The following is a 25014-nucleotide window of genomic DNA, read 5'->3' as shown; positions in this document are numbered from 1 at the left end:
CGCTGCAAAATTGTAGCGTTTGCAGGGTAGCTAGCCAGGCGGACGGAAGAAGAACGGCGAAGAGACGATGTTGCTGTTTGATAGCTCAACGGAGCCCAGATTTATTCCCTTGCCGCGCCGACGGCTAGCCCGAGGTTGAGGTGCCCCCGGTAAAAACAATTAAACAAGGTGGCTTTCTCTGTTACTTGAACTCCCTATTAGCTAACTCTCCATAGCACAATCTGCCGTCCCCTCTCTCAAGTCTCAGTCATTCCCCGCGAAAATGTAGCAATTAACGCCCCCCCCCCCCTTTGCCCGCCCCGAACTTCTCAGCCAATTACCCACTACGGTGGACACCTCCCTCAGCTAAAATCACTGCAAAGCAACACACATCACAAGAAATTATATCCAGCATTACACGATCCTTTTTTTTGCATACAAAACGTATTGTGGAACATGGAAACCCGTTACGATTGGTTGGTTCACAAATTACTCGAGTTTAAGGCACGACACGTGTGCTGACACACTGGATGATGAACGATAAAATGAGTTGATCTCGTCTGCAGGCTGAGACAATCAATGAAGTTGCATTTTATATAGCGCTTTTCAAGCTGCAACAGCCACTCAAAGCGCTTTACATTTCTAGTCAAATCTCAATGTGCGGGGTGTGCCTTTATTGAGCTTATCTGGCTTCCGAGCCAAAGGTTGTTGCTTGGCTATTGACGAGAAAGTCCAGTGGTTTAACTACGGTCACTGTTAGGGCCGAGGCAGGAGACAGTGCTGTGGTGCTAAAACGGGTTTATTCGTCTTGGCCAAAAGGTCGGCAACAGAAAAAGGCAGGAGGCGGTGACTGAAGGCAGGAGGCGGTGACTGAAGGCAGGCTGGCGCCTTCCCGGGATCTGGGCTGAAGCAACGAGGCCCTGGATCTGGAAAGGGGGAAGAGTTCGGTCAAGAAACAAACAAGCAAACGGCGAGAACGCGTTCTCGGGAAACTTTTGCTGGATAGGGTACGCGGGCACTACCGATGAGACGGAATTATCTGGCAAGGTGGTGAAGACTGAACCAGGCTTTTATGGAGGAGAGGTGGGTAATTGCACATGGGGATCAGGTGTGCCTTGCCGCACTCAGCCCAGAGGTAGGTCGGGCACGCCTCCATGTCGCAGCCCATCCTGCAGGTACTCAGAGAGAGGAGGGGGGGGAAACCAACGGAAAACACTCAGACCATAACAGTCACATTATAATTTGAACAACTAGAAACAAAAATAATCATTACACCGACAGGTGAGCACATTAGGTAAGTGGAAAACGCTCATCGTTTTATTTACTAACGCGTGGCTGTAAAGGACCTTGAGGCAAATTTGTAATTTGTGATGTTGGGCTGTACAAATAAAATTGACTTGACAACGTGTTTTCGTCAGAGATGCGCTCTTTGTTGATGGTAAATAAGCCCATCTCCGAGCGCTATGTTATCAACTGTTATAAGATCGGGTCAGTTTGCTTGTAATTACCTCTAATAACTGGTAGCAACGACGTAGGAAATAAGTAATAAAACTGGGAACTCCGCGGTGCCTGTGGACCGCCGCGAGCCGTCGGTAAAGAACGACTCGTTCTGCGGTCGCACATCACTACGGCAAATAACGACGGCGACGCTTAAACTTTCGTCCAAGAGCCGTTAGATAAGAGATTACCTTGCCCTTGGGACTAATAGTAAGACTCGTTTACACGGCAGTTACGTGAAAAAGATTTAGAGAACGTTATAAATAGAACACGTTGTGTTGGTGGTTGACTTCAAACATTTCCCTTGGACGTGGTCGAATGAAACATATATACACTTTTCTCTCGTCGGCAGAGATTTTCTGGTAAGCATCGCCCCGGTCTAGCGCGTGCGCTGTAGCGAATGGAAATAACGTTACGTAGTCACACTGCGGTCTCGGGTGTTTGGCGTTATGTTGGGCTCTTTCCGTTGAATTTCGCGATGTGACTAATATCCAGTTCTTCGAGCAGTTTAACGGGATAAAATCAGTGTTATCGGTGTGTGCGATTGTTGATCAGCGTTGTACAGTGTTAAAACAGCGACCTCGCTTCGTTACATAATGTAAAATGGACTATGGACCGCGGGTGACAGCAGCACGCCATCTCTCGCTCACGCTAACCTGTTGCAATCTCCAACCAACCTTCACTCATCAATAAAACAACACCTCCGCTGTTTTCTTTTCCTCCATATAGGTTTTTACCTCACATCGTAGAAACTATAATAGTTGCTTGCAGGCGGCAGGTTTTTGTAATTTTATGTTTTCTTCTCTTCCTTTTTTTTTGTGGTAGACGAAATGGCCCTCTCTGGCTGGGTGTGTGTGGTGACAGGAGCCTCCAGGGGAATCGGCCGAGGAATAGCTCTCCAGTTATCTGAAGCAGGGGCCACGGTGTACATCACAGGCCGCCAGGAAAAAACTCTCAAACAGACAGCGGCAGAGGTGATTCTGAAAGAGCTCCCACTTAACAGGGGCTAAATTGTTCATTTACATTCACATTTAATCAGTTTGACAGGCGCTTTTATCCAAAATGACGTACAAGAGTCAACGAAGGATGAATTAATTCGCGTGTTACAACTGATATCACAGAGCACTACATAGTAATAAGATCATAGTAGTACTACTACATGAAGTAGTAGTAATACATTTGCTACATATTAATGATACAGTATACCTATATAAAGTAATTGTAATAGTAAATTTAATAGACAGACAGATTATCTGTCTATCTGACAGATGCACCGAGAGACAGAATAGAATAGAACTTTATTTGTCATTGTACAAGTACAATTAAATTTGACAGTGCAGTTCTTATCAGTTCAAAGATCAATATGAAAAGAATTAAAAACATAAAACACACACATTCATTTCTACATTCTGCTGGACACCAACATATTGCACAAAAAGTCACGAGTCAAGACTTAGCAGCATTTAGTGCGGTTATGGCTCAGGAATAGAAGCTGTTTTTTAGTCTGTTTGTACGAGCTCTTAGTGTCCTGTAACGTTTGCCCGAGGGCAGCAGTTCAAACAGATGGTGTCCTGGATGGGATGGGTCCTTGAGGATGCCATGGGCTTTCAGACAGATCAATAGATAGAGACAGACAGATCAATAGACAGATTGATCAATAGACAGATCAATAGACAGACAGGCAGATCGATAGACAGATCGATAGATCGATAGACAGACAGACAGACAAGACAGCTCGCTTAGTCCAAAGGCATTTCATACATAAGTCATATAACAGTAGCACTATATGAAGTAGTAGTAGTAGATTTGCTATAGTAATCATATCTGTAGCAACTTGGACGACACGTGCACTTTATAATAAGAAAGCTTTACTTAACTGAATGGGACCAATACATAGCCGAATTGCGGTGCACTAACAGTCTGTGAGCACTAACATGGTACACATCAATAAACTGGCAGACACAACTCATTAACTTCCTGTGTGACGTCCTAAAAAGGGTCCGGGGACCCCATAAAAGGATAATAATAAAACTAATCCTGTTTAACTCATTACAACACTTACAACACTTCTCCCCCCTTAAGCTAAATTTCCCCTGTGGACAGAAAAACATTTAATAACAGAAGTCTTGTACAACTTAAAACTTGTTAGCGTAGGCCCATGAATATAAACAATAACCTGACACATGACAGTGTAAACATCTGAAGTAGGTAAGCTACTTATGCAACACATGGACACCCTGACTTCAGTCTCTGTCTTAAAGTGTTAGTCTGTCAAGCAGTTTGTGACTACGCTACCCCCCGGTTTCTCAGCAGACATTGGTGGGTGTCTCCCAGTGGGCATGGGGATGCCTCAGCAGACACTGGTGCAGTGTCTACCACTGGGCCTGGGTTTGTCAGCAGAGGAGCGGGTTGCATGTGTCAGCTTTTGAGTTCATTACTCACTCCTGTAGTCACCACGGCCCCTGGATGTCGCTCCTGTGCTGGGCTTTGTTCTGTCTTCCCTGTATGCCCCCCTGCTGAGGCATCCAGACACCTCAGCAGGGGTGCATACAGTGTCATGGCATATCATACAGTGTCATGGCATGTCATAAAGTGTCATGGCGCTGACGGATATGGTCCTAGTGCTTGCAGAACACTCTGCCATCCACGAAAGAGCTAGGACCACTCTGCTTTAGAATGACCCCTGGCAGCCAGTGTTGACCACTGCCAAAGTTGCTCACATACACACAGTCCTTTTCCTCAAAATGTCTCTCTCTGGCACGCTCATCGTGCCTCTCCTTTTGTTTCTCCTGTTTCCTCTCCACCCTTGCTTTAACATCTGGATGCATCAAGTCCAGATGCGACTTTGGCTTCCTGCCCATCAGCATTTCCGCAGGTGTGAGCCCTGTCGTTGTCTGTGGCATGATGCGATACTGAAACAGCCAACATGAGAGCTTTGTTGCAGTGAGCTCCCTTCCTGTCATACGTATAAGCCCTTCCTTAAATGTCTGCATGGCTTTCTCATCCAGACCATTTGAGGCAGGATGGAATGGTGCTGTGTGGACGAGGCAGATGCCGTTCCTTTCCATGAACTCCCTGAACAACTCACTGGTAAATGTTGCACCGTTGTCACTCGCCAACGTGTCAGGATGTCCAAAAGTCGCAAACACTTGACGCAGCTTGTCAGTCATCGCCGGGGCTGTAATGTTGCTCATCAGGTGTACCTCTAGCCACTTAGAATGTGCATGTACAATGACTAGAAACATTTGCCCCATAAAAGGCACTGCAAAGTCCACATGTGGTCTGGACTATGGGCGGTCAGGCTACTCCCATGGATGGAGTGGGGCGGGTGGTGCAATTCTTTGGTTTGTCTGACACTGGGAACAGAATTTCACCTTGTTTTCTAGATCCTGGTTCATGTTAGGCCACCAAGCATATGCCCTGGCTAAGCTTTCCATACGGGAGGCCCCTGGGTGGGCCTCATGGATCTCCTCCATTACTTGTGAACACCCCTGAGGTGGGACCACCACCCTGGAGCCCCAGAGAACGCAGCCATCTTGGATGCTCAGTTCATTTTTTCATTTAGCATAAGGCCTCAATCCCTCATCCTCTACCACAGGGGGCCAACCCTGCATGATGAATTTTTTCACCTGAGATAGGACCGGGGGGCCTCATGTATCAATTGTTACTATGGGCAAATTTGTTCTTACACACCCATATGATTTTTTAGCCCTGAAGTTTGTCTCAGAGACCATTGTAGCATCTGGGTAACCCCTGAATTTAGACACCGACTGGCTAACACTGATGTCTTTGCAGGCCTGGATGATTGCTCGTTGCAAGAGGTAGACAATAGATGTTAGGAGGAAGGAATTACAAATAACCATCATGCTTTGCTAATGACTGCCAGACAATGTTGAGGGCTAAAAAATTCCATGGGTGTGTAAGAACAAATTTGCCCATACCAACGATTGATACATGAGGCCCCACCCCGGGTCCCTTTCTGTCCACTGTTTGATCTGTTTGGCATTCACAGGAGAAGTTGACAGTCTCTCCAGCAAGAAAACTGTCTCTGGAGGCACCACGGTCTGGGTGGGTCTGTCAGGCAAAAGGAGCCAACTCAGTGCATCCACGTTTGCGTTTTCCTCCCCTACGCTGTAGATTGTAGGCTGACAATGTCAGGGCCCAGCACTGTACTCTCACTGATGCCATGGAGGGAATACACTTAAGCTCACTAAAAAGGCTCATCAGCGGTTTGTGGTCAGTACATGTGGTAAATGCCAAACCATAGAGGTACTGATGAAAACGCTTAACAGCGAACACAACAGCTAGACCCTCCTTGTCTAGCAGGGAGTAGCCCTTCTTAGCTCGTGTCAATGTCCGTGATGCGAATCCAATGGGTTTTTCTGACCCGTCCTTCATCACATGCAACGTACTGCCCCGACACCATATGGCGAGGCGTCACAAGAAAGGATGATCTCTTTGTCTGGGTTGAAATGAACCAGCAGCCTCACTGATTGCAGTAGTGTTTTCACATTGGCAAAAGCTGACTCCTGTGCAAGCCCCCACTCCCAACAAGAGCCCTTGTGGAGAAGTGAGTACAGGGGCGCCAGCGGTGTTGAGAGGTCTGGGAGGAACTCACCATAGTAGTTCACCGTGCCAAGAAATTACCTAAGCTCAGGCACATTTTTGGGGCTTGGAGCTTCCTTGATGGTCCTAACTTTGTCCTCCACTGGACACAAACCCTGGGCCGTGATGGTGTGGCCCAGGTACGTCATGCTTGGTGCTTGGAAAATACACTTGCTTTGCTTCAAGCGGAGCCCTGCCTCTGAGAGTCTCTTTAGCACCTGCTCCAGGTTGCTGAGGTGCTCATCCTTGGTCTGTCCAGTGACCAGGATATCACCCAGATAAACTGCTACATGGGGAATACCCTGCAGCAGACTGTCCATTGTCCTTTGGAAAATGGCCGGGCTGGAGGCCCTCAACACTAGGCGGTTGTACCTAAACAACCCCTTTGGGTGTTGATTGTGGTGAACTGTTTAGAGTCCTCGTCCAACACCAGCTGCTGGTAGGCATGGCACATGTCTCGTTTTGAAAATGTCTTACCACCAGCCAGGGTTGCAAACAGGCCCTCTACTCTCGAGAGGCCTGGTTGATGGCGAGTATGTAGTCTCCACAGATACACACTGTGCCGTCGCTCTTGAGAACTGGAACAATGGGGGCCACCCAGGCTGAGAACTGGACAGGATGCATGACTCCCAGCCTCTTTTGTTTGTCCAGCTCCTCCTCCACTTTGCCTTTCATAGCATAGGCTACTCCTCTGGGCTTGAAAAAGCGAGGGGTAGCCTGAGGATCTACATGCAGTTTAACTGTAGTTCCCCGCAGTGCCCCCAGCTCATCTTTGAAAACCTCAGCATACTTTTGAATGACGTCCTTAGTCACCTGTGTGTGTTTAATCTCACCCCAGTTCAGCTTAATTTTCTGGAGCCAGTCCCATCCCAGTAGACTGGGCCCCCTAACTTTTACTACCAGAAGTCGTGCTCTTGTTTCCTGGCTGTTACACTGAATGTCCACCTCTAGTGCCCCGACCAATGGTATGGTCTGTCATGTGTATGTTTATAGATTAATAATCGCTGGGATGATGGTGGGCGCCTTGGTATCACCTCAAGTCTCTCTGTAGGTCTCCTCACTGATGATAGAGGCAGAGGCCCCTGTGTCAACCTCCATCCTCATCTCTTTTCCATTGACGACCACTGTGGCGTAGATAGGCTTAGCACATGGCTCACTTACATTGAACATGTGTTGACAGAGCATTCCTCCCCCTGCTTTGTATCCAGGTAGTGTGACGCTAACTGTGGCTTTCTAAAGGCAGTGTTGCCCCACCCAGTCTCTGTTTTGCCCTTAGCACCCCTGCACTTTTTTGACTCTGCCTGCGGCTCATTCACATTGAGCACAGTGTAGGAGCATTCCTCCTCCTGCTCGGAGTTCTCCACGTAGTGTGCAGCTGACTGTGGCTTCCTAAAGGTAGCATTACCCTGCCCAGTCTTTGTTTTACCCTTAGCACCCCTACATCTTTTAGCTAAATGTCCTTTTAGATTGCAGTTGTGACACACTGCCTCCTTGAACTTGCAGCTGTTTGTATAATGTGCCCATCTACACCGGAAACACTCCACTGCTCGAGACCTATCTGCCTCCTTCCTAACCTGGTGCACTTCTCCCACCTGCGCACCGGCACATGCTCTTGTTGTTATCAGCCATTTCCATTCCTTGAGCCAATTCCAATGCTCTCTTGAAAGTTAACGTGGTCTCCCTTAGTAAACAATGCTGAATCCTGGCGCCATTAATGCCAACTACAAATCTGTCATGGAGCATGTCCTCTAACATCAGCCCGTACTCACAATACTCTGAGAACTGACGTAACTCTGCCACAAACTGGGCTACGCACTGACCTGGCTTCTGGACCAGTGTTGATTTTAAACCTCTGGACGATCACTGCTGGCCTGGGATTGTGGTGATCCTGAACGAGCTTGACTAGCTCATCAAATGAAAGGTCGGCCAGTTTCTGTGGTGTCGCCAAATTCCTCATCAATTTGTACGTCTTCGCACCACACACTCTCAGTAGAACTGAGCGCTGTTTATCCTCATCGGTAATTCTGTAAGCAAAGAGAAAGTGTCCCAACTTTTCCACATATTCCGTCCAGTCCCCGTTCTCCTCCACAAACTCACTGATAGTCCCAAACGTGGCCATTGTGCCGTTTCTTCCATCGGTGTTGTCACTCGAACTCATGAACGCAATGTTAGCCCAATTAGCTAGCAAACAATGATCAGATGTAGTTTTACTTGCCGAAACTTCAGCCTTCTATCCTCAGTTTTATCCTCATCGCCAAAAAATGTAGTAACTTGAACGACATGCGTATTTTATAATAAGAAAGCTTTACTTAACTGAGTGAATTGGACCGATACATAGTCGAATTGCGGTGCACTAACAGTCCGCAAGCACTAACATGGCGTACACCAATGAACTGACGGGTACAACTCATTTACTTCCTGTGTGATGTCCTAAAAAGGGTCCGGGGACCCCATAAAAGGATAATAATAATAAAACTAATCCTGTTTAACTCATTACAACACTTACAACAATGTCCTGATACTACTATATGAAACAGTAGTCTTAGAAGTACATTTGCTAATAATAGGGGGCAGCATGACTGAGGAGGTAGAGCGGGTCGTCTAGTAATCGGAAGGTCGCTTGTTTGATCCCCGGCGCCTGCAGAGAACGTGTCGAAATATCCTTGAGCAAGACACTGAACCCCCAACTGGTCCTGATGAGCAGGTTGGCGCCTTGCATGGCAGCCTCCACCATCAGTGTATGAATGTGTGTGCGAATGGGTGAATGTGAGGCATACACTGTGAGTGGTCGGTAGAGTAGAAAAGCGCTGTATAAATGCAGTCCATTTAATAATCATATTATAGCCAAGAGTGCAAGTTATATGTGGAGTACATTCAGTATGTGTCTTAGATCATAACAAGGTGGTGAATAGGAAAATCAAAGTACAAAACATATCTACACCAACACACATCCGTATAGCAGACATACTATATCATCGTCATAAGCGCATAAAACATCAAGTGCAGGTTGGAGGACACAATAGTGTATAAGTAAGCAAGAGATCAGTAGTAATAGCCAACACCTATACTAGTATACTACTACTAGTTTTTTTTAACTTATTTTTAGCTTTTGGTCTTCATATCTTATACTATGTTTGCTGTGTTTGTCTATGTCTATCTTGCACTGTTTGGCGTCCCTTATTTCATTTTTAACATGTGCCTGCACATTGTTTTTAATGACAATAAATTGAATTGAATGGAATAGTATTATAGGATGCATATTAGCTGCAAAGTGCCACAATAGATCATTTAAGGATTAATGGTAAGCCTGAAAGAGAAGGATAGGAAAGTTGTTCAGAGTTTACAGATTAAAGGGAACATATGGATCTTTTGTAAGCCCATCCTGTTTATCATCACCTGTTTCCTCTCAGACAGGATGACACATTGTTTCTCGTTAGCATAATGACTCATTAATAGTTTAGACATCTGAAATGACAAATGTTTATTGCTTCAACTGAGGTCCCTTTTTGAATCAGCAAGTAATGTTATATATTTCAGTAAGATTATTTATTTGTTTCTAGTTTGGTGTGTTTGAGTGAGTGAAACATCAGTGAGCATTTTACAAGGGTGCTACATCCTTAATCAGTCACAGCTGATTTTGTTTCCTTCACATTAACAGGTTAAGGAGAGGGGTGGTAACTGTGTGCCAGTTGTCTGTGATTCTTCAAAGGACGACGACATTGAAGCGTTATTTGAACGGATCAAACATGAGCAGAATGGCAGGCTGGACATCCTTGTTAATAATGCCTATGCTGGAGTGCAGGTTGGTGTCATCACTGCATTAAAACCAACCTCAGTAAACTGTTGTGCATGGGTTTACATGCACAACACAACCTGCACAGCAATGGTTCTCAATCCGGTCCTCAAAAATCCACCATACTGTCTAGCAGTGTCCATACTGTTAGTACATTCTACAGTAATAATGTAATAATAATAAGAAGAATCATTACATTTATATAGCACTTTTCTAGACACCCAAAGCACTTCACATTGAAAGGGGTAACTCACTTCAGACACCACCAATGTATAGCACCCACCTGGGTAATGCACGGCAGCCATTTTGCACCTGAACGCTCAGTGCACATCAGCTTGAGGTGGACAGGGAGGAATCATTGAACCAATTACATGAGGGGATGATTAGGTGGCCAGATGGAGAGAGCCAGGTTGGGAATTTTGCCAGGACATGGGGAACCCCCTACTCTTTGTGATAAGTGCCATGGGATCTTTAATGACCACGGTGAGTCAGGACCTTGGTTTAATGTCTCATCTGAAGAACAGCATCTCCTACAGCACAGTGTCTTTGTCACTGCACTGGGGCATTGGGATTTGATATTTGTTGTTTTTGTTAGGACCAGAGGGAAGACTGACCCCTACAGGCCCACCAACACCACTTCCAACAGCAACTCATTTTCACGGGAGGTCTCCCATCCAAGTACTAGCCAAGCCCATACCTACTTAGCTTCCATCATTTGGCAGAGCCACATGTTGGTATGGCTGCTGGCAAATATTTGTGTAAATGTAGTGTATATTGTATATTGTTGGGGCATACTGTTCAGTTTGGGGAATACAGTTCACACCTTGTCCTTTGTGTGTTACACTTAACAGTTTTACATCCAAGTGGAACTGACTCTTTGTAACACCACAACTTATTTGTGTGCACTCTGGCTGATATTCCAAAACTGTTCTACGCTACACTATACTAAAAACATATTTTATCATTATAATGGTTAATAGTTACCTTTGAATTTGCCAATGGTGGTTCTCGTTTCTCCCGGTCTGTTGTCTGCTGTATTGCTTAGAAAAAAAATTCCCGGCCGACTATTTTAAAGGAAACAGCAACGGTGTAATGCATTATGAGACGGTTTTGATAATTTCATAACCATAAGTTCCACACTCGCACTCACTATACTACTGAGATGAAAATATTGTGTATATTTTGCCACCCCTATACGCCCTGCATAAGCTGCCAAATAGACAACTCCTCCAATCACCATGCTGAAGAGGGTGCTTAGTTCCACTCTGTTTAATGGTTCACTGGAAGTAGGGTAAAACTACAAGAGATACAACACAACAAGTATACAAAGTTCAACACATCAAGAAAAATGACTATGAAATGACATTTGAGTTTCAAGTGTGTTACTGCTATGCAATTTCTAGCATACACTTTATTATTGACCAACTAAGGTGAGTATTTTGGCTAAACTGATGACAACGGATTATCACATCCAATTAATTCGCTAGCGTTAGCATTCGCTAATAACAGCACATGTATCAACTCATACAATAAGATAGGAAATATTTATATCAAGCCAAACTAATATGTCTACCAAATGTGACTTAGACTTATGTTAAGAATACTAACATACTGACAGTGCATCCAAAAGCATGAAATGTATGTAGAGAATAGCGATATCGTGAACAAAATGTCTTGAAGCTTTTACCAAGTTTTCTGTTGACTACTGCACTTCCTTTACTGTCGATGTTGTGCTGGTGATGTTGTCGGTGAACAAAAATCAAATCAAATCAATTTTATTGGTATAGCCCAATATCACAAATTACAAATTTGCCTCAGTGGGCTTAACAGCAACATAACATCCTGCCTTAGACCCTCTCATCGGATAAGGAACAACTCCCTAAAAAAAACATACCAACATGTGGCTCTACCAAAAGACTTAAAGAGATGGCATACGTTTAAAAAAAAAAAGTGGTATACATTAACTGATATTGACAGCACAGTGTTTTTCATCTCAGTAGCATACATACACACACCTTTCACCTACCAAATTTGGATACTAACATTGTGCATACTAAAATTAGCATTTATTATGTAGCATGAACACTTTGGACCCAGCTTTAGTTTGCTATTCTGCCAGGGAGTTAATTACATTCACCTGTTGTTCCAGGTGTAAAACCTCCCTGATTGGAGGCTGGAACAACAGGTTAATGTAATGAACTCCCTGGTGGAATAGGAAACCAGAGCTGTGAACAAAATCTCTTCCTATTTCCCCTATAGTGCACTATATTCACCTTCCTCCATTTTGTTTGTGTCTGAATTCTAACTGTAAAATGTATTAAAATTATTATCCCAAAATGAATGTATACTGCTTTATGCTAAAAATACCACAATGAGGGCCATCTGGGTGGCATGGCAGTCCATTCCGTTGCCTACCAACACGGATCGCTGGTTCGAATCCCCGTGTTACCTCTGGCTTGGTCGGGCATCCCTACAGACACAATTGGCCATGTCTGCGGGTGGGAAGCTGGATGTGGGCATGTGTCCTGGTCGCTGCACTAGCACCTCCTCTGGTCGGTCAGGGCGCCTGTTCGGGGGGGGGAATGGGGGGGAATAGCATGATCCTCCCACGTGCTACGTCCCCCTGGTGAAACTCCTCACTGTCAGGTGAAAAGAAGCGGCTGGCAACTCTACATGTATCGGAGGAAGCATGTGGTAGTCTGTAGCCCTCCCCAGATCGGCAGAGGGTGTGGAGCAGAACGGGATGGCTTGGAAGAGTGGGGTAATTGGCCAAGTAAAACTTGGGAGAAAAAGAGGGGAAAAATACCACAATGGAGGTGTAAATAGGGACAGATTATGCACATGGCTCAGCAGTACTGGTGGTAATGAGAACCTGATTGAGAACCACTGGTGTATAATAAGGGTATGTGATAGACAGCTGATTGATAAGACCAATTCGACAGAGGAAAAACCTTGAAACACCTACTGTTTTGGATACCATAGACCAAACTGTAATGACTAACTTCTATTTTAGGCCATATTTGAGAATACGGGGAAGAAGTTTTGGGAGATGGATCTGTCCATATGGGATTCTCTAAACAACACAGGCCTCAGGTAAGTCTGTCTGCTTGGTCATTTATTATCCGACATGTCACCTTAGCCAAGGCCAGCTGGCTGTTTTCATCAGTCACAGAACCTGCATGATTTAGCTCTGGGGACACTGGTCAATAATTCAGGGCTTCCAGTGTAGCTGCTGGCTGCTTGCTTCTGTTCCCTATGAATTATGTTATTATTATGTTCCTATGTGGGTATGTGTCCTGGTCGCTGCACTAGCACCTCCTCTGGTTGGTCAGGGCGCCTGTTCAGGGGGGAGGGGGAACTGGGGGGAATAGTGTTATCATCCCATGTGCTACATCCCCCTGGCGAAACTCCTCACTGTCAGGTGAAAAGAAGCGGCTGGTGACGCCACATGTATCGGAGGAGACGTAGTAGTCTGCAGCCCTCCCCAATCGTGCAGGAACCAGACAGCTAATCGAAGAAAGGGGAGGGAGATTGGGCACAGGAACTGCACAGCCAATGGGAGAAGGGAACTGGTGCGTGAAGCCAGGCAATCGGGGTCACTCAAGTGCAGGTGAACTGAAACACCAATTGGGATAGGCAAGCCCCGATGACCCAGATCACACACCCATGACACCCTGGGGACATAAAAATGCCCTTAATTTAAGTTTTATTTTCCTGCATCTATCTTAATATTCCACTCCTCATTTGTTGAGCACTTTTATCCACACCGATGGTGTAGATAAAAAAACGCTATATATATATATATATATATATATATATATATATATATATATATATATATATATATATATATACATACATATATACATATATACACACATATATATATATATATATATAGTGGGTATTTTTCCGAAACCGTCAATGGTGTTGAGTGCTCGACTAATGAGGAGTGGAATATATCAACACGGATACAAGAAAAATGCTATGCATTAAAATCTTTTTTCCTGTATCCGTGTTGATATATATATATATAGGGAAAGTGCTCAACAAATAAGGAGCAAAATAATCCATAAAAAAATAAAGTCATCAGCTGATGATTGCTTATGGCATGAAACAGGCTTGTACTGTCTCATAAAGAATTTACTTGACTCACTGGATTTTATATATATATATATATATATATATATATATATATATATATATATATATATAGTGTGTGTGTGTGTATAGAATCTCTTAATAGTGATTAGTTTTCACTGACTCATATCCTTATCATTATTGGCGGCACAGTGGCCCAGTGGTTAGAGTTGTCGCCTCACAGCAAGAACGTCCTGGGTTCGAACCCCAGGGTTGTCCAACCTTGGGGGTCATCCCAGGTTGTCTTCTGTGTGGAGTGTGCATGTTCTCCCCGTGTCTGCGGTGGGTTTTCTCCGGGTGCTCCGGCTTCCCCCACCATCAAAAGAAACATGCATGTTAGGGTTAGTACTCCTGTCTGTGCCCCTGACCAAGGCAATGGGAAAAGAATTGGAATGGTCCCCGGGTGCAGCATGAAGGCAGCAGCCCACTGCTCCTAGCTATACAGATCATAGCTAGGATGGGTTAATTTGCAGGAACTGAATTTCCCCAAAGGGATTATCAAAGGAAACTTACTCTTATTCATTATTTCCCATGTAAATTGGGAATTTACTTACAGTAGTCAGGCTTTCACACGTAACAGCATATCTGGACAGGAAACTGAATTTGTGATGTGTGGGATTACATCAGCCTACTTTGTACCTCAGCAGTTGCAATTATGCACATTACTTGATTTGGCTCTTGTAGTTGATCTCTTAGGAAGTAGGCTCAAATCCATCATACAATAAGATTATTTCGCACCTTTCAGTTGTTTGTTTTCTGACCTCTTGCAATCTTTCTTTCACTGCCAGGGGCCACTATTACTGCACAGTTTACGCCTCACGATTGATGGTCGCACAAGGCCGAGGTTTGATTGTTGTCATCTCCTCTATGGGAGGGCTAAGATATCTCTTCAATGTGCCATATGGTGTTGGTAAAGCTGCAGTAAGTTTTTTGGTTGCATAAACACTACATTTATATTGTATTTGTATGTTATATCAAGTATTCTAGTCAAGTCAGGATGTAAATATTCCACATGAACATCTGTGTTTGTATTACAAAAGACAACTTGAGTTTTTTTTTTTTTTTCATTTTCTTCCAGTGCGACAGGCTAGCAGCCGATACTGCCTTTGAGCTGAAAAGCAGAGGGGTTGCTTCTGTTAGCCTGTGGCCGGGAGCCGTGCAGACAGAGTTGGTGACGCAGTTTGTTGTGGAGAATGATAGTCCTCATGGTGTTGATCCTAAGGTTGACTATTTGTGACAAAATAGCATTATGCATGATTTCGTGGGCTTCAAAACCTCCATTGCGCTGAACATTTTTGATTCCCGTTTTCACAGTTCAAGGAAGTGTTTGCCAGGGGAGAAACAACAGAGCTGAGTGGCAAGTGCATTGTAGAGCTGGCAAAAGGTGACTGACTATATTTGTATCACAAACATTATGTCCACTTCTGAACTTCATTCAGAAGTGTTCATTAAAGTTAGGATATGACTGACTGAAATCATATCTTCATTCTGCATGTATGTATGTATTCACTCTGAATACCATACATGATATTCGAGGACAATAAACAATATGTTTGTTTGTTTAGCTGAATATTTTACATATTGGTTAGGTTTACATGCAGATCAGTCATCCTTTCATAAACCGATAAGGGCAGTACCCATGCTTTATAAACAGTCACACAAACACCTTCGATTTAAGGGGGGGGGTGAAGTCAAACTTGAAGTAAACAAAGTACAATTAAGATACTTAGTATTTTGTTCAGTTTTGTTTTGTTTTTTCATTTTATTGGTTCATGCATACATCTTAATGGGATTTATTTCAAGTTTTTTGAAAATGCTTGTTTAAAAGGTCACCAGACACTGTGAATCGAATGTTTGCACAACGCAAATACAAACATTGCACAAACATTGGGGTTCTTGTAAAGGGCCTGATACCCCTTTACAGGAATCCAATTTCCCTTCTGTCCTAGTTAAAATAATGCAATGCCTCCAATCTGAATTTTGTATATAGTTAGAATTTGGATATTTATAATGTATCACACTTTTGAGCTATTGCGTTTTACTGTTATTTCCCCCTAGTGGTTGATATAGGAATTACATCTCAACCACCTTATCAGGCCACTAGTGGGCGTTTCACCTGTTCTCAGGAGTACGCAATTAATAATAATATAATAAATTAAACTTATATAGCGTTTCTCTAATTAGCCTTGGTGTGGTGTTCTTTGTTTGGACATTTAGTTGGATAGACATTCTCTGATGAGGGTCTGTTGACCTAAGCTTAGCAGCTTTTCCGTAAAAGTCATTAAGCATCCCACATAAGTGTGCAAACTGTATCACGGTTTCTTACAATGCAAACACGAAAATAGTGAACATCTAACTCTGACAGGCTGGAAAATAGGAGTGCTCTTTTTATGTTGTCTGAAGTAACAAGGGAAGAACAAAAAGGTAAAAAGATAGGTGGAGAAAATTCTTACTTTACAACCTCACAGTTTACTTAAAGAACCAAGTGTACTTGAATATTAAAGAAGTGTTATTTCAAGCAACATAAACTCATTAATTCAAATGTTGCCTGAAAATAATTGCTTGTGGTAATCAGAGGTGGGGAGGATTGGTGTGCATGTAAGCATACTCCTGGTCTTATCTCCTTATGTCTGCATTTAAAGTAGGTAGTCATTCCAAGAATTTACTCTTGTCTGAATTTTTTTCCCTGTTTTCAAAGATAAAAATCTGATGTCACTGACAGGAAAAGTTCTAATGACTTGTGATCTGGCAAGGCGCTATGGGATACAAGACATTGACGGTAACATTTGAATGCTTTTCTTCCCTTTTCACTCATTTACACTGATGAATGCCACTTGACTGTACAGAAGGATGCCAAAGAGTACCTTGTGAATCATATATTAATGCTTTGTCAACAGCGTCAATATATGGCACTGTGGGATGAGAATGGGCTTGATCATTTCAAGGGCCCAAGAGAAATCAACAGGACAAGATAGTTACTGTTATCATGCTGCATCCAGAGACAATGAAATGAAACTCAAGTTTCCAGAGAAGGTTGGAAAGGAGAGAAAATGCAGTACTAGTGGACATAATCTAGGCTTCTTTGCATATTTATGTACATTCAGAAGAACCATCAAAGGCCAGAGCTGAAGACAGCAGGGGGAGCTCAAAGAGAGGCAGCAGTAATAGCAGTGTCAATGTCAGTGATGGTGGCACAGTGCTTAGCGCCATTGCCTCACAGCAAGAAGGTCCTGGGTTGGAACCCCGGGGTTATCCAACCTTGGGGGTCATCCCAGGTCATCCTCTGTGTGGAGTTTGCATGTTCTCCCCATGTCTGCGGTGGGTTTTCTCCGGGTGCTCCAGTTTCTCCCAACATCAAAAAAGACATGCATGGTCCGCGGTGGCGTAGCGGTCTAAGCATCGGCTTGGAGTCGATGCAGTTGCCCACTGGGGACTGGGGTTCGCGCCCCGGTCTCGTCAGATCCGACTATGGCCGGATTCGATGAAGCAGCAATCATTGGCAACGCTGTCTTCGGGAGGGGGGCGGAGTCGGCTTGTGTTCGTCATGTGAATGCGTCTCTGTGTGTGCCGGAAAAACAGTGGTTCGGCTTGGATTCGCCTTTTCACGAAAGTGGGGAGGCGCTTTCCTTCGAGACTGCCGGCCGGAGAGATGCAGTTGGCGAACGCATGCAATACGAGGGTGGGTGTTTGAATTAAAATAGGGATCAATTGGCCACTAAATTGGGAGAAAAAAGGGAAAAATCAGAAATAAATTTATAAAAAAAAAAAAAAAGACATGCATGTTAGGGTTAGTACTCCTGTCTGTGCCCTTGACCGAGGCATGGCGAGACGAGCTGGGGTTGGTCCCCGGGTGCTGCACGGCGGCTGCCCACTGCTCCTAGCTACACAGCTGGGATGAGTTAAATGCATAGAAGAATTTTCCTTCGGGGATCAATAGAGTATGTCAAAATAAAAAAAATCAAATGATTAGCTAGGTTTGAGTAAGAAGGCAAAATGAAAAAGAGGAAGTGAGAAAGATGAAAGAGAAGAAAAACAGAGGAAACTGAAATACAAATTTCAGATAAAGAAATGGGTGGAGACAATTCAGATGAGTATTATTTTGACAGGTGATCCAGGACTGGCAAGGGAAAGAGGAGATAGAGACGTTTCTTTAAAAAAATATTTGTAAAAGACAGATAATCCTTAGAGCTGAAATCTGAGATTTCTCTAGTCTGTCCCTTCCTGTGGCAGTGATGACTACAAACCAGGTGTAGCAGCCATTGTGGCTGGTGTGCCGTCAGCTCAGCAATAAACAGTTTCCACCCTTGTAAAAATAGATCATGGGACTAAAGCTAACACAGGCAGTCTAATGTATTACAAACTACATCAGACTATATGGGAACACCGTTGTACAGGCTTGTTGATTATAGAATAACAGTTCATCAGAAGCACGGCCGCATCGTCATTACATTTCCATCCTTCTTCCTGTTTGAGTAGGACCAGCGTTCACCCTATCCAGTGAATATTAAAGAATTATCTACCATAGTTATATTTATACCATAGATAGATATCTATATATAGAATATTAAATGATCTACCCTAGTTATATTTATACCATATATATATATATATTATTAAATTAGAATTATCTACCATAGTTGGAGACACGCTCCATTATATATGGAGCGTGTCTCCAACTATATGGTAGAGATGCCAGTTAGTATAATGTAACCTGACTCCATGGTCCAGAATCAAGATGGATGAAAAACAGTTGTTACAACCCTTGGTCTGGAGAGGGTGCAACAATTAGTGTACTGGGTAACAGTGAGGTGAGGGTGCAACACAGACATAAACGTTTAAATATAATAAAATACAAATATTTATTGACACCATGACAGGACAAGGGAACCAAACGGTTGCCAAAACAATGAATTACTAACAAAAGTAACCCATCCCTGACAGTGCTGAAAAGCACCAAACCTTAAGACAAAAAGTGGCAACCGCTGCTAACCTAGTGTGTCTAACAGAAGTAAGCTACGTAATGGGGTGTTTGCCCATGGGCATTTTACCTTGATCCCCTTGCCCAAAAGAACTAAACAACTAAACATAACTCAAAATAGTCAAAATGCAAATTTAACCAAAAACAGGCCAGACATTACAGACACAAAGTAGCTACAACAGACAAACTAAACTAGTTGGCCAGTGAACTGAAGACGTGTGGGGGTTTAAATGGGAGACTGCACAGCTGATGGAAATTGGATGATTGGTTGACCGGTTGATTAGGTGATGAGGAGCACCTGGCGGATACCTGAATGTAGATTGAGAGTGAGGGTTAGATACAGGAGGCAACACAACACATAAAACACAACACAATAAACTGTGTTACGGCCATACCCGTGGCCGTAACACAGTTTATTGACATACAAAATCCTACATCATGCTTCATGCATGTATGGAAGGTGGTGCCATGGCAGTGTGTAGGATAGGGCAGAGGATATATAAGAGTGGGTGATTTCTTGACACTTGAAGGTGGTTTTCTGCCTCTGATGTTGTAGCCCAAATTCAGTAAAACATCAGTAAGGCGTCCAGGTGCCTACCAACATGGGGATCGGCGGTTTGAATCCCCGTGTTACCTCCGACTTGGTCGGGTGTCCCTACAGACACAATTGACCTTTCGCAAAGTCCCGCCCCCCTTAGTTACTGTTGCTATGCCCATCAAGCATTTCAGAACTATCCAGGAAGTAGCCGGAAAACACCAAAACATGAAGGGAAGAAATCAGCGCATTGTGTGGGTAAAAGTAACAGTAATAATACGTTAGCTGTATTAGCTATCAATAATAGCTAGTAGCAAGCTTAGCTTGGAGCAGACAGGTATTTTTGTTGATTTTGGATGGCCATGGGGTCTGCTATACTGCGAAATCTATTGCCGACATTGCGCTTCTTGTGTTCTGGGTTTCGGGAAGGGAAAGAAAATTACACCCCCCCCCAAACTTTTCAGATATCTAGTATCCGATTTGCAGATCCCATAGGCACACTGTTTCAGCATTTTGTTGTGTGTTTGAAAGCTTGACGGACCGTTGCTAAGGTAGGATTGGACAAGCACCGTTCTGGGGCGGTACTTTGTGAAAGGTCAATTAGCCGTGTCTGCGGGTGGGAAGCTGGATGTGGGTATGTGTCCTGGTCGCTGCACTAGTACCTCCTCTGGTCGGTCGGGGCGTCTGTTCGGGGGGAGGGGGAACTGGGGGGAATAGTGTGATCCTCCCACACTATTCCTCCCACACTCCCACACTAGTCCCCCTGCTGAAACTCGTCACTGTCAGGTGAAAAGAAGTGGCTGGCGACTCCACATGTATCGGAGGAGGCATGTGGTAGTCTGCAGCCCTCCCCGGATTGGCAGAGGGGGTGGAGCAGTGACCGGGACAGCCCGGAAGAGTGGGGTAATTGGCCAAGTACAATTGGGGTGAAAAATACAACAAAAGCAAAAATCATCAGTAAAGGAAAGTGCCCAATTGATGACCGTAATGCCATGATCTGTAATCCACCACTTAACCCTGGAACATGTACATGAGATGGACCAGTGAATGTTTGCGGCCAAGTAGACTTTAGACAGCATAGTGTGATGTCCTCTATGGTGAGTATTTGTAGATGATTATGAGATTTGTTTGGTTTTCTTTCTTTCTTTTTTTTGTCTAAATTTAGTTTCTCTTTTGAATACTCTCAATTCTCGTGTCTGTGTGGAACAAGCTTTGGTTTTATCAAATTGTGGAAATGAAAATGTGTGACCTGTAAGATTAGTGTGTAACGCCTGGACCAGTGGGTACTGCATACTTCTTCACATAGCAACAGATATTATTATAAGATATTATTTACCTAAGACATGTTGTTAGGACTTTGTGTAAGAATATAATTAGTGGCAGTAACTAAATAGGTCACAGATTTCCATCCTCACCATCCATCTACAATCACTGCATTCTGACAAGTTGTCAAATCCTTTCGATTTCCAGGCCGGAGTGTGACTGATTACACCTCCCTAAAATTCCTGATGACACGAGTTCCATATCTGGCATGGCTTTCGCCTTTTGTACCTTCATTTCTGCGGCTGCCCCGGTTTGTTCTCACCCTCGCCAGCGGACGATTCTGAACATTTCCTCTATCCCCCGCTTATGAGGGAAGTAATGAGATGCATTTCCGCCTACTTGTTTTCAGTTAATGCTCACTCCGTTACATTCCGACTGTAACAGCCATTTATTTATGTGTTTATTTTGAGTCAATTCACCTTTTGGTCAGTAGGTGACAGTTTCTTATTGTGGGAAGTGCATTTATACAAGTGGGTTAATGAGGTCAGGGGTGGATGCTAGGTGGCATACAGTTGGCTGCGTCCGAGGCGTCAAGGACAGAGTAGCAGTGTAAAGTTACTATAGGCTACCTAACTGTGAGAAAGATGAAGTGTGATGTACTTGAATGCAAAGAAACGCTGTAAAAGAAGTGTGTGAGTAATAAATGAAGAAGCAAATCAACGGTAACGTCTGGACATTGTTTGTGTATGCAACAGCTGATGCCGGCGCGCGTTAATTACTTTCACTGGCATGCACCAGTGACTTATTGGAAAGCCACTTACACCGACTGCAAAGCCGATGGAGGAGATCTAAGTCAGGTTGCTGGAAGGTGACAGAATCGGTAGTTTCCTCACGGGTGTAAGGGAACTGTGCCCTAGATAGCCCTTTTGTGTTTTTGCATCGGCTCATGGTTGCTGCCCGCATAAAGGTCAAAACCCTGCCGTTGGCCTCCTCACTCAACTGCAAACCCATATCAACATGTACACTCCTGCATGGCCACATTTTTCTTCCTTTTTTTTTCACATGGCCGCAAAATGGTGGCATGAACTGCAGTCTTCCATCAGAGGTAGACGCACGCTTATTTTGTTTTGGAGAGGCATAAAAAGTTTCCTTTTTCAGGCCTTCGTTAATCCATAGATTGTCTCTAAGCATGATTGTTAAAATTGATTTGTCTTCAGTCCAGTTAGTTCAGTTTCCGTTTATTCACGAATCAGTTAAAATACAAGTACAGTCATATAAGACATACTGGAGATATGTGAAATGGGACATCCTGATAAGCTATCTGAAATTTGGGAATAGGGACCCAGACACTAAGCAGATAGTATTTAAAATATGTGTTTACTAACACATAGTCTAGATTTGAAAAAGTAAATATATTATACAGTAAATTATACAGTAACTTTCTAACTAGTAATTTGAATCTGTCTTGATGCATGCTCAATACCTGTAAGAAAATCACAAAGTTGAATCAGTTCATCTGGATACAACGTTTATTGAGAGAAAGGTTTCATCACTCATCTTAGTGACCTCTTCAGTCTAAACTAACTGCAGGTATCACCACCCTTATAAACAACACAGTGGCATAACGACCGAAACCAATGATCGGTTTCATATGCAGATATGGTCGTGACCATTAACTAGAGTTTCAATGGCCATGTGTACTATTCACAGAGGATTGGGGAATGGTTGCAATCACAGCATTGGAAGATGGTGACAGATGTATGACTAATGGATGTGCACAACCTCATCCTTGAAAGAGTGGCCACTGGCCAATTTCTGGGACGGTGTGTTTTGGGGTTTGAAAGTAACTGAGAAACACTGTCAGAAAGTGGTCAGCCCCAAGGATCGAGTCACCCGGCACAAACAAGAGCAATATGGTGTAAGCTGTTAAGTGCCAGGAGGCTTGCCGTGACTTGCACATCGGGGAAACCAAACAGACGTTGGCCAAGAGGATGGTATAACACAGAAGAGCTAACATGTCAGTCCAGGACTACACAGTCTACACCCATCTACAGGCCAGTGGCCACTCTTTCAGGGATGAGGATGAGCACATCCTTGACAGGGAGGAATGCTGGTTTGAATGGGGAGTCAAAGAGGCCATCTATGTGAAGCGGGAACAACCATCCCTGAACTGGGGGGGGGGGGGGCTAAGAGTATGTCTGTCACCATCTTCCAATGCTGTGATTGCAACTATTCCCCAACCCTCTGTGAATAGTACACATGGCCATTGTAACTCTAGTTAATGGTCACACCCGTATTTGCATAATTATGAACCTGATCATTGTTTTCGGTTGTTATGCCACTGTATTGCTTATAAGGGGTGGGTATACCTGCAGTCAGTTTAGGCCAGGGGTGGCTTACCTTGTGCCATGGAGAGCCATGTGTATGCAGGTTTTCATTCCAGCCGGACTCCAGACCAGGTGATTTCACTGATTAGCAACCCTTCAACCAAAGAGGGAGAACGTATCAGTGAAATCACCTGGTGTGGAGTCAGGTTGGGATGAAAACCTGCATACACACGGCTCTCCATGGCACATGGTTAGCCACCGCTGGTTTAGACTGAAGAGGTCATTCAGATGAGTGATAAAAAGTTTCTCTCAGGAAACGTTGTGTCCAGATGAAGTGATTCAACCAACTGGGATGTGATTTGAATCCCATTTCACTATTGTCGGTGACCATGTTGATGATCTGCCTGATGAGACTCGCACTACAGTATCTTGACATGGCATGCACTTTTGTCTGTAATACTGACGTTTGACTTTGTCCAGCTAATTAGTAATTTGAATGATATAGCATTGAATAGGGAAATTAAATTCAATGCTATAGCTATATATAGCGTTGAATATGGAAATTCAATGCTACATAGCACAATTACACTACCTACTTTCGACATGCTTTCCTGGCCATATATGTATTACTACACAGTAGGAGACACACAAATTCATCGGCTAATTGCCGATAAAAGTGTCTGCCAAACGAGTAAATGAAATGAGGTACGGAAAAACGTATGTTGATTACATATTTACATATACATGTACGACTATCTGTCAAATGCTAGTAATTTGAGTAAGCATGAATGGTTTCTGTTTTTTTTTTGTTTTTTTTTTAAATGTTAACATTGATGTTAGCTGTGGGTTGAGCCAGAGAATCTGAATTTAAAATATTCCCATATAATGCATTTTCTAAAGCAATATCCGACAATGCCCAGAGTATGTAAAATGGTTTGAATAGTTCTGCTATAAACATATTCTATACACCTCATCATCTACTTTTCACATTGTTGACGGTGACTCTGTATTTCCATTTATCAGTTGATGACAAACCTGTTTGAACTGATGGGTTAACATTGGACATTAAACCTGATATATTAATGTCTATTAATCAGAGTGAGAGACCAGAAATGCAAGTGTACTGTCTTTTTTTTTTCCTTTGAAAGGTTATGTAGCTACATGCCATAGTACCAAACATGTCGGGAGTTATTTCGTAAAAAGAAGATATATAAACGTATTATATTCTACCTTACCTTATTAGTCTGTACAAGGAGGTTAGACCTCAGGCCTAACTACAGAAGAAAAAAGAAGCCTCAGTGGCGTCCAGGTGGTGTGGCGGTCTATTTCATTGCCTACCAACACGAGGTTCGCCAGTTCGAATCCCCGTTGTTACCTCCGGCTTTGTCTGTCGTCCATACAGACACAGTTGGCCGTGTCTGCGGGTGGGGAGCCGGATGTGGGTTTGTGTCCTGGTGGCTGCATTGGTGCCTCCTCTGGTCGGTGGGGGCGCCTGTTTGGGGGGGGACTGGGGGGAATAGCGTGATTCTCCCACACACTACGTCCCCCTGGTGAAACTCCTCACTGTCGGGTGAAAAGAAGTGGCTGGTGACTCCACATGTATCGGAGGAGGCATGTGGCAGTTTGCAGCCCTTCCCGGATCGGCAGAGGGGGTGGAGCAGCTACAGGGACAGCTTGGAAGAGTGGGGTAATTGGCCAGATACAACTGGGGAGAAAAGGGGGGGGGGAAAGGCGGGGGAAGGGAGGGGGGGAAAAGCCTCCAGAGCTTGTATGGATCCATTTTCTTTTTTGGGTTTTTTTTTTTTTTTGAGGAACTCGTAAAGAAGGCTGAATCATTGTTGTCTCAAGGGCCGAAGCCTTGCACTTCGGTTAAAGGGCATTACCACCACTTAAAAAG

The 25014-nt window shown here is 43.9% G+C and overlaps 1 protein-coding gene across 6 annotated transcripts; it reads left to right on the top strand.

Annotated features, from left to right (window-relative positions):
* Nucleotides 1-334: 334 nt before the first annotated feature.
* Nucleotides 335-21510, top strand: dhrs1 (dehydrogenase/reductase (SDR family) member 1). 6 transcript variants are annotated; one of them, XM_056293312.1, is made up of 9 exons: nt 335-986; nt 2302-2450; nt 9740-9883; nt 12888-12967; nt 14803-14935; nt 15093-15236; nt 15329-15398; nt 16713-16793; nt 20998-21510. In XM_056293312.1, the coding sequence occupies exons 2-9, from the start codon at nt 2307-2309 to the stop codon at nt 21132-21134; spliced, it is 933 nt and encodes a 310-aa protein (XP_056149287.1). In that variant the 5' UTR covers nt 335-986; nt 2302-2306; the 3' UTR covers nt 21135-21510. The 6 variants fall into 6 exon arrangements, with proteins under 6 accessions (XP_056149287.1, XP_056149284.1, XP_056149285.1 ...); XM_056293309.1 differs by having other exon boundaries at nt 335-1062; XM_056293310.1 differs by lacking the exon at nt 335-986 and adding an exon at nt 1133-1273.
* Nucleotides 21511-25014: the final 3504 nt, after the last annotated feature.

Source organism: Lampris incognitus, chromosome 14 (assembly GCF_029633865.1).
Source record: "Lampris incognitus isolate fLamInc1 chromosome 14, fLamInc1.hap2, whole genome shotgun sequence".
Lineage (NCBI taxonomy): Eukaryota > Metazoa > Chordata > Actinopteri > Lampriformes > Lampridae > Lampris > Lampris incognitus.
The sequence above is the reverse complement of the archived record's forward strand: the minus strand, read 5'-3'. Positions and strand labels throughout refer to the sequence as shown.

Coding starts and splice junctions, on each gene's coding strand:
- dhrs1 (XM_056293312.1), top strand. CDS start 2,307: ATGGCCCTCTCTGGCTGGGTGTGTGTGGTGACAGGAGCCTCCAGGGGA. Junction 2,451..9,739: donor TCAAACAGACAGCGGCAGAG/GTGATTCTGAAA, acceptor TCACATTAACAG/GTTAAGGAGAGGGGTGGTAA. Junction 15,237..15,328: donor CTCATGGTGTTGATCCTAAG/GTTGACTATTTG, acceptor CCGTTTTCACAG/TTCAAGGAAGTGTTTGCCAG.